Below are 9,927 nucleotides of genomic sequence, written 5' to 3'. Positions count from 1 at the left end.
GGGGGGTTGGAAGTGGCATCCAAGGAACAGTCAGGAAAACAATTTTTTTCTTTTTTTTTTAAGAAAAGAAAAAAAAAATTTCAATAAGCAAAGCTGCCTCTTGAGCCACAGCAGGTCACAGGCAGGACAGCAGGGGCAGATTTCCTCGACTGTGTTACAAGTAACCCATTGTGGAACTGCCTGGCTGTAAACCGGCAGCTCTCCCTGCCTTCCCTGCTGCTGCCTTTGATCTGGAAGCCCGGGCAATTAATCCCAGGCAGTTTCACTTCCTGGGTTTCATGCAGCAAGCCCATGTTGCAATGCAAAGCTGCAAACAGTTGGCAAGTGCAATGCTTGCTTGGCAATTTTTTTTTTCTTTAATTCAGGGTGATGTTTTCATTAGTCACTGATTGCAAGGGAAATTTATTTTTGCAAAAATTCTGATTTTGGTCCCAGCCTGACCTGCACTTACCTACTGATTGTGCCCAAATGTTCAGTGCCTGGGGCCATGAGAAAAGAACAATCAAAAAGACTCAGAAATGGGTCTCAGGAAGGTGTGGTGTCATGCTGGACACCTCTGCTGCTCCTATGGTTTGGGTATCTACGGACTGCACCACACAGACTCAGTCCCCCCTCCCAAGTGGGGTGCAGGCTCTGGGGGCACTGTAGCCCTCCTGCAGGGCTTCCCCATGAGCAGAAGGACATGCAAGGAGGGGCTCACTGCTCACCCTGGCACAGCAGCCTTTCTGTCTTTATGTGAAGCCGGCAATACAAGGGGTGCAAATCCCAACAAATCCATCATGGAGCACATGCCCAAGAGCATTTCTGGGGAGCTCCTTGACACCAAATCCCCTGAACACTTTGGGTGCCTCCTAAGCAAAAGGAGAAGGGATGGGGCTGGGGGGAAGGCTGAACCCCAGGGGTTGCAGGGCTTGGGGTGGGAATGCAGTGCATCCCAGCCCGTGGAGGCGTGTGGGAGCCTTTGCCCCCCTCCCTGGCCAGCAGCTTCTCCTTGTCCTCCAAGAGCTGCCTCTGCAGCTCTGCATGGCAGGGAGTGTGTGGGAAGCGGCACAACCCCCAGAAGGGCCGCGTGCTAATTAAATAAAGATAATGAGGCTGAGAATGAGATGCCAAATCAATGCTGTGGCAACTCAGGAGTAGAGCGCCAGGTACCAGCCTGGCGTATTGCCTTACAAAGCATGCCAAAGAAACTGTCTTCAGTCGGGCAGGATGAGCCCTCCGCTCCCGAGGGACCGGGATACAAGCTGCATTGTAACAGGTCTGAATGCGAGCTCTAATCTTGGCTCTGGATGGAGATAAAGAGGAGGAGGAGATCTTCAAAGGCCACTGAAAGTCTGGGGAAAGGGGGAGATTTACAACAGGGCTTATCCCATCTAAGCAGTAACTGGGTATTGTTATTTATTAAAATGCCATCTGGCACTCTGGAGCGCTGCTCGCCCACGCGGTGAAGCCTCCGGGGGCTCCCCGGGGCGGGAGTGATGAAACCCCAGCTCTGGGGGGCTTCATCCACACTGCTGCCCATGACACAGGGGCTGGGAGACTTCTCGGTGCTGCTGGACTCTCGAAATGGAGTAAGGGAACATCCAGCCGAGAGGAGAAAAGGAGCTGAAGCTCCAGCTTCTCCCAGCCCTTCTTCAGCTGTTTCCACTTAAAACACACGATCATATGGCGGAAAATCTGATCCTACAAGCGCAGCGCAACTTTCCCAGAGAAACGTGAGGACACCACCGCTTCTGCCCAGCGAGAAGGCAGGCTGCCGGATGGAGACGTGCCCACGGCCCAGCGTGGCTTCCCTGCCTGCTGCAGCAGAAGCTGGGGCTTGGTGGGAAATCAAAGGCGCTGGGAAAGCTGCCACATGGGGGTCTGTCCAGCTCGGCGGATGTGGAGACAGGACCTTGCCCCAGGTTCCTGAGTGTAATCTGAGGAGCTCTCAGTCCTGCCTTGGGATGCTACCCCCTGAGCACAGCCCCAGTGCTGGCTGGAAGCTGCATCACCTTGTGCCCAAACCCCACTCTCTGCTGGGAAAGAATCAACACTGTGTATGGTCTAAGATCTCCCAGTCCAAGCAAGAAGGAAAGCAGCTTCCCAGGAGCACGGACCTCAGTGCAGTTTGAAGTGTGGATGGATGCCTGGCACTGGTGTCCATCTGCTCAGGGGGAGCCAGATTGGCTGCTTACAAGACTGACGCAGGGGGCCGTGGCACTGAAGTAAGGGCTGTGCTGGCACTGACGGTGCTGGAGGTTCTGGATCTCCGGCAGAGCTGTGGCCCTGTGGATACTGAGCTCTCCCTAACTAGCCACAGCAGCATGGCTGTCAACTCCCAAAGCCAACAGGGAGGCCAGCCTGGCCCGAGCCCCACGTCACGGCCCGTCCCAAATCACATGGCCCCTGCCAAGAGCAAAGGGCCGGCGCCAAGCATCCCGTCATCGGTGAGCACAAGGCATCCAGCGCTGGGGGCCCAGCCAGCATCCCACTCCCTGTGCAATGCCTGCAGCCAAGGGGAACAGCAACCTTTCTGCCCTAAACCCCAGCCACCCCCGGGCAGGGTCCCAAGAAGCTCCAAGCCAGCTCCCAAGAAATCACCCCAAGGGACTGCAACATCCATCCAGACAGATTTTTTCTTATCAGCACACCCGAACTGGGGTTAAACAGCAACACCAAAGCTATCGTGGGAGAGCTGCAGGACTCACACAGAGCTATCCTGCTGCTAGGGTGGCTCTCCATCCCCAATATCTCCATGTGCAGAATATGTTTCCTTCCCTTCCAGCAAGAACAGGGAGCTTCAGATCCCCTGCCTTCGTGCTGCTCCCTACCATCCCTGCTGCAAGCTTTCAGTGCTGGCAGGGGGAGCATGCATCAGCATGGCTTCTCCCACAGCAGAGCCCTGCTCACCACCAGTGCTTCCGAGTGCCTCCGCACAAGCAGCGTGAAATCACACTTGCCAAGAACAATCACTTGCCCCAGCCATGTGCACTGCAAGAGGGAGAGGGAATATGCTGGATACAGCAGCAGCAGTGAGAGAGAGATTTTGGTAATGCTCTAGGGCTTAAATGTGCTGGATCCCTGCTGAGGGCCATGCCTTCAGCTGCAGTTCCGTGCAAGGGGATGCATCCTGCAGAGGATGCAATGGTGGTTGCTCACCAGTGTGTCCCAGCAGACACTGCCCAAGTCCAGAAAGCAAAGGCTTTAAGGTTTCGGAGTCAAACTGCAGACCAGTCCTCTAAGATATCACCCTGCTCCCTCATCAGGGAAAAGCCTCCAAAACCAGATCGAGCTCCACACAAAACCACCTCCTTCACAGCAATGCACCCACGGGGACAAAAGCCATGATCACTCTGCCATGCACATACCTTGGCACTGGGTATCCTTCATGGTGGGCTCATATCCAGCAGCACACGTACACGCTCCCACGGGTACCATCCACTCGCCGTCACCGTTGCAGTACAGCTTTAGGGGCACAGACACCTCCACTGCATTGGGGATACAGGTGCCTGGTGCGATGACCAGGGAAGTGGGCTCGGCCCCCGTTAAAGTCTCCGGGAAGATAGCAAAGCCAGCAATGGTGTTGGAACATTTCTTGTAGAAAGCCCGGACAGAGATGAGGGACATGCAGGCTCCCAGGTCTTGGAAGGCGAGGTAGAAACCATTCTTGGAGAGAGGGCCAAAGCTGCGCACCTTGGTGTTCACGCGGCCAGACTCAAGCTTGGAGAAGCTCTCGTCTGGGGCAATTGTATCCACTTTGATATAGGGGTTCTCCATCCAGAAAGGACTGTTTGCGGAGGCAGAATCCGTATCTGACTCATAATAGAAGAGGTTGAAGGTCTCTTTGCAAGAGCCAGGGATGTTGGGGATGCTGTTGCAGTCCCGCACAGTGAACTTCAGCTCCACATAGACGCGCTGGACATCCTGGCGCTGGATGAATTTGGTACGAAGCCAGTTGTTCTGGTTGGCCTCCCGTACGTTGCAGACCTGGTACGTGCGGATGGGGTTCATGGCCTCGTCATAACCACTGACTTCTTCCCACTGAGATTGAGAAGGAAAGGGTTAGATCCCCAGCCAGGGACGTCAGTGCCATGGACACATCGTGAACGGCACAGGGTGGGGGGGAACAGGCAACAGTCAACAGGGAAGAGCAGCAGCTGCACCTCCACCCGTCACAACCCTCCTGGTCATCAAGGTGACTAAGAGCAACCCAGGCCAGGGACCATGGCACTCCCGCTCTGCTGGCACCGAGTCAAGAGGAGATGGTTTCATCAGGTGAGGATAAGCACAGGAGGGAAGGAGAAAAGATGTAGCCAGCTTCACAAAGGCACTGGTGAGAAACCATGATTCCCATGGGGCCAGGGCCAGCTCTGCCCTTTGGAGGTCAGGACCAGTGCTGGTTCCAAACTTACCCCTGTCTCTGGATGAGTTGTCCATGCCAACTCAGAGGTCACCCACTTCGTGTCCATCAGGGTCTCTGGAGAGAAAGGAAGGAGAAAAAGAAGTAATTGGAGATGAAGGCCAAGATTAGAGGGGAAAAAACCAGGAGGAGTGGGGGAGAGGAGAGCTGAGCCTGACATTTCTGTGGAAAACAGCAACTTGGGGGGTGAGACATGGTGGGAGGAGGAGGGAGCGGCACAGACAGACTCCAGATTTCTCTTCTCCTGTCAAGAGAACAGGAAGAGCGAGGCATCCCCAGAGAGCTGTGCTGGAGCAGGCAAGCAGCAGGACGAGGAGCCAGCCAGGTGGCCAGGGGGAGATGGGGACAGGCTGCCATCCCCAGCCACTAGCACGGCCAAACGTGCCCCCCAGCCAGTGCAGAGGGTGCCAAAGGAGGAAGACCAGGCGCCCCTGTCCGCACCCTCCCCCTCTGCATTGGCAGGGCGCGTATTTACTGTGGCTGGGGTTGAAAGGGCCCGTTCCCATGACAGGGCGGTGCGGGCCAGGCAGGTTTATCCAGAGGAGGAGGGACTGGCAGGCTGCTCTCCCAGAGACGCCCCACATCACTCATTTTACAAGAGGGGAGAAGAATTTGACCGTCTGGCCAACATTCCTGGAGCAGACTACAAGACAAACCACCCCGGCAGCATTCCCCAAACAGCCCCAGCCCCAGCCTTGGGGGAGCGAGACGCTTGTCTGGGAAGAGCTGCAATTGCAGGCAGCTGTCGCTAATCCCGGGCAGAGCCGCGTGGCTCCGCACGAGCACCACGCGCAAAAACCGGGAGTGAAACGCAAGGATGAGAACACACTGACATGCTCAGGGGCCAATGGCCCCTCTGTGAGCTGCTGGCCCTGTGAGCCCCACTCCAGGGATGGCCCTTAGGCTGTTTGGAGGGGAGCAGGCACCCCGGGGTCTTCTGGATCTTCTCCTGCCTAGGGGGTGGTTTCGCGGAAGGGGGATGCAAATGCCTGGAGGCCCTGGCGTGCTCAGGGGGGTTTTGCTGCCTGCACCGAGCAGGATGCAGGACCAGCGCCAAAACACCTCCCGGATGAGGGCATCCCCCTCCCCAGCCGCAAGTATGGCCTCATCCCAAACCCCGTGCAGCTCCCCACGGGCTGCCCATCCATCCGTCCACTTCTCAGCCCACCCAGGCTTGAGATGAAGGGCAGGGAGCCATGGCTCTCCTAGACCCAGCAGCAGGCTGGGAACAGCTCACTCACGCCAGCTGGGGCACAAGGACATCCCAGGGCAGCTCAGTTGTACCAGCACCATGGCTCAGCCCCACAGCAAGAGGCAGTTTCAGCTTCTTTCCTTCCACCCCAGAAAAACCCCAGGCTGACCCAGCCAGGGAGGAAGTGTGGAGGAGGAAGGAAGCATTCACGCATGGCAGGGTTTCGGATGAAGCCCAAACAGAGGTAAACACCTTCTTCCCGCGTCTGAGCCCAGGGAGACCCGCCAGCAGCTCCCAAGCCAGCACCCACAGACAGGCTGGGAGCACAGGCTGTGGGTGCCACCACGGCACAGATAAACAAGCACGTTCGGGGACACGTGGGCTCTCTGACCGGCCTCGTGGTTTGCCAGGTTCCCAGCTGGGCCAGCGAGCCTGCTTCTCACCCAGGCTGTTCACCTGGAGCAAACACAAACACAGTCCCATTGCGGGCTGGTGGCACTAGCAGTGGACATGGCACTGGGGACAGAAGGAGGAAAACCTTTAATGGTGCCAGCTCCCTATCGGGAGAGGTGCAGAGCGGCACCATCTACAACAGACACCAGTGCAGAGATGGTTACTGGGCAGTGGTTATTTGCTGTTTCTCAAGAAAACAAACTAGGGGCATCTGGCAAAAACAGAGGGACAAAAGGAAGAAGCCCTCTGCCAAGCAGGTAATGCAGGAAGGTGGGACACAGGATGGGCAGAATGAGTCTGTGCACCCATAAGACAGCCTCTGCTTGGTCCCATGGCACTACGTGCCCAGGGGACATACCAAGCCGTCATCTGTCTCCCTTCCCATTTCCCACACCATCAGTTACTGAATGCCAGCAGGATTCCAAGCATGGCTCTGCATGGCCACAAGACCACTGGAGATGCTGCTGCGCTTCCCAGACCCCTGCGTGGGGTGGCTGCCAGGGCGGGTGGGCAGTGCCAGATGATGGGGGAGCAGGTTCCAGAAGGGGGCTGCCCACACCTCTCAGAGGGACAGGCCCCGCGCTGGCTGCCCTAATAAGGGCACAGCGGTGCCGTGAGGGCCCAGACATGCCGTGCTGGCGGTGAGCAGAGCCAAGTGTGTGCTCAGCGCTCACAGTGCGGGGCTGCCAGCCCCCGGTGTGGATACTCTGTGTGGGTCCAGCCAGTGCAAGGCCCTGCTGCTGGCACAGCCAGCTGGGGGTTGTTTCTGCAGGAGGAGCGGGGAAGGGATGCCCGGCTTGCTCAGGGCTGGGGCTGCTGATGGATGAGCGGCTGTGGCGGTGAGTCAGGCTGGGGAGATGGGGATCTAGGTGGCAGGGTGTGCCCGCAAGTAGAGCGACATAAGGATGCTGTGGCAAGCCACAGCATAGCTTGGACTGACCAGACCATGGTGGGTGTTTGCTTCCCAAACCTGTCCAAGGTATGCGGGAACTCTCCTGCCCAGCAGCAGGTCCCATGTAGGAAGCGCTTGCCATAGCAGTCGTCCCCTCCGGCAGCATCCTTCCCCTCGAGTGTCAGCCGTGGGCAGAACCTCAGCTTGGACAGGAGGCTCGCTGCCTGCATCCTAATTTGGCAGCATCTGCCATCTGACCAGCAGAGGAGAGAAAAAACTGACAGAGCCAAGCTGGCTGCTGGCGTGAGAGCCACGTAAACCACACAGAGAGAGCGGGGAGGGGAAATAATAATAACAAAAAAAAATCACCGAGCAACTCAGCTAAAGGAAACAGGCTGATCACAGAGGGCAGTGGGGGTTTCCTGCAGCCATAGGAGTGACCCAGGTGGGGTCAGTGGAGCCTCCCAGACCCTTGCGGCCTGCCACTGTGAAGGCAGTGGGTGGAAGGCCCTGTGGGCTTCTGTGCTGCGTGATCCAGGGTCTGGTGGCACATGCTGAGCTGAGCTGCAGAAACTGCTCTCAGCTCTTAAAGGTGCCGCAGAGCTCTCACCGTGGCCTGGCCCTGAACCTGGTCCTCTCTCCCAAAAAACACCGGGCTTCAGTGGTTCAGGACCAACCAGCTGCTCTCTCCCTCCGGCCCATGGTGCCAGAGGTGGCCTGAGAGGTGTCACCGGTGATTTCCTGGCGCGGTTCAGGTTTGCAGGTACTGTGGAGGGACGTGAACGGCGTCAGGGCTGGCTGAACAGTGAGTCAAAGCCACTTCAATCCCGCACACCACAGCAAGAGCCTGGTCCCATTAGTCAACGGGAAATTGGCTCCCAATTTCGCCAGCTTGGGGAAGTCACCCTAAGGCTTGCTTTATCACTGTCTGCAGCGCAGGGGAGTTGTCCTCTCCTTACCTTCAGCTGGGCAAAAGCAAGAGATGGAGCAGGAGCCTTGCTATGCTCAGCAAGTGCAGCTGGCCATGGTTGACTCCACATCGAAGCAGGAGTTCCATGGCAGAGTGGGATCCCGGGATAGGGAAGGATTCTTACTCCTTGGACAGGGCTGTGAGCATCATTCTGGCTGCCTCTTGCCTGCCCTGCAAGTCCCCTCCCAAGCACATCCCGAGCTGCAAAGACGAGGGGTCCCCTACCAGCAGCCCTCCCATCACCTCCACAGAGTCCCCAGCAGCTCACTAGGTGTTTGAAGCCCTGGCAAAGACCCATCTGGAGCCAGGGACCTCTTTCTCCCGGTGCTGAGGCTCAGGAATGCAGCATGCATGGTCTGAGGCCAGCGAAAACGTTTGAACTCCCCCCTTAAGAGGCCCAGAGAGCCCGTCTCGCGCTGTTGAGCGGCAGACGCGCGCAGCAGTGATGGCTGAGCCAGAAAAGGGGGGGGAAATATCAAAATTCTTTCAAGATGAAGCCACTGGGGAAGACTCAATCGTCTCCACCAATAAGCTCCACTTTAAACGCTCTCTCCTTTGAATACGTGGACTGATGGCTTTTATCAGGATATGCTAGCAATGTAGAATGCCAGCTCTTTGCCCCGATGAGGAGAAGGCAGCTCATGCAAGTCCACAGCATCCTGGAAGAAGGCAAGGGAGAAAAGTTAGTAAAGACACCCACGCAGCCTCGCTGCAAACAGAGGAACCTGTTCTGCAACGTACCCATGCTCTCTGGGAGCTATGCACACCATGGCACCATGTCTGCAGGAGCTCAGCGTGGGGCAAGTGGCCCAGACTGGCCTTATGTGGCCACTTGCCCCATGCTGAACTCCTGCAGATGCCATCAATGGCCAGGCCATTTGCCCCAGGACATGGCTTGGCTTCCACCATGATGGCTGCTAATGGTAGTGCCAGATGCCTCTTCCCCTCACTGCCATGCTTTTCTTCTCTGGAAGGAATGCCAGCTTGTTTAGAGATGCACTTTAAATCTTGGAGACTGCCTGCTAGTCAAAAAGCCACCAAAAGGGGCATCTCTCTGCATATTTTAATTTCCTTCTCGGTTTTGAAGATAATTACGCCAGGAGCGAGTGGCCTTGCGTGCTCTCCATTCAAGCACCTATCGGTACAATTAATCCCAGCACTGTTCTGAGCAGCGGCACAAAGGGCCTTTGGTGTAAGGTCCTTTATCTGGGAACAAAGAGCTGCCTGTGGGAGAGAACCTGAGGTTGCACTTTTCCCGCTGACAAGCGTTCCGTACACAAAAGCTGAGCCACGGGAGCACCCTGTGAGCTTGTCAGGTCTGGGAGACCCCGCAACACGTTTTCTTGAAGCATGCAGCTCACTCAGATCCCTCCTCCTCCTCCAGGAGGGTTCTTCCCCCTCCGACCCCAGCTAAACCCTGTAGCCATCCTCCTCCCAGGCAGGGGATGTCCCTGCTCCAAGGCTAGGCGACTCCACATGCTGCCTGCATTTAGAAAGCTCTCCCGTCCCGCTCAGCCCACGTGCTCCGTGGATGGAGCACACCACAGACAGCAGCTTTGGAGCACAGGAGGTGGCGTGCTGGGAGGTTTCAGCACTTGGCAGCCCCTTGTGCCGGAGCTGCACTGCAGGGAGGAGAGGCTCGTGCTGATGCGGTCAAGAGCCAGGAGAGCAGGGAGGAAGGCTGCAGCCAGGGTGGGAGGCAGCAGGCAGGGCACCAGCAGGCATCCTCGGTGGTCAGGGGGTACCCATGGTGGACGTGCCAGGCATGGGGTTTGGGAGCCTGGGGAAGGTTCTGGCAGGCACTGTCTGCTAGTTCCCTCTGCAGAGATGGGGCTGGCAGCACTGCCAGCATGCTGCACAGCTCACATGCACTCATCCTCCCCCAGGAATCCCATCTCTTCTGGGGACCCCCTGCACACCGGTCTACCCCAGCACCCAGTGCAAGGCCAGGGGGCTGTGCTGGTTCCACCCTTGCCCTCCCCGACTGTCAGGCTGGGCAGGCCAGGCAGTGCGGTTCA

The 9,927-nt window shown here is 57.3% G+C and overlaps 1 protein-coding gene across 3 annotated transcripts in view; it reads right to left on the bottom strand.

Moving 5' to 3' along the window:
- EPHB3 (EPH receptor B3) overlaps window positions 1–9,927 on the bottom strand; it is a 30,642-nt gene that overhangs the window by 9,838 nt on the left and 10,877 nt on the right. For 2 of the 3 annotated variants that reach the window (XM_008644516.2, XM_017726968.1), the window contains exons 2-3: window positions 4,395–4,459; window positions 3,351–4,023 (exon numbers count right to left, since the gene is read on the bottom strand). In XM_008644516.2, the coding sequence (XP_008642738.2) occupies window positions 3,351–4,023; window positions 4,395–4,459 (738 nt within the window). Of the gene's footprint in view, window positions 1–3,350; window positions 4,024–4,394; window positions 4,460–7,017; window positions 7,097–9,927 lie in introns of those variants that run through there. The other variant, XM_017726969.1, reaches the window with a different exon arrangement.

Source organism: Corvus brachyrhynchos, unplaced genomic scaffold (assembly GCF_000691975.1).
Source record: "Corvus brachyrhynchos isolate BGI_N302 unplaced genomic scaffold, ASM69197v1 scaffold162, whole genome shotgun sequence".
Classification (NCBI taxonomy): domain Eukaryota; kingdom Metazoa; phylum Chordata; class Aves; order Passeriformes; family Corvidae; genus Corvus; species Corvus brachyrhynchos.
The sequence above is the reverse complement of the archived record's forward strand: the minus strand, read 5'-3'. Positions and strand labels throughout refer to the sequence as shown.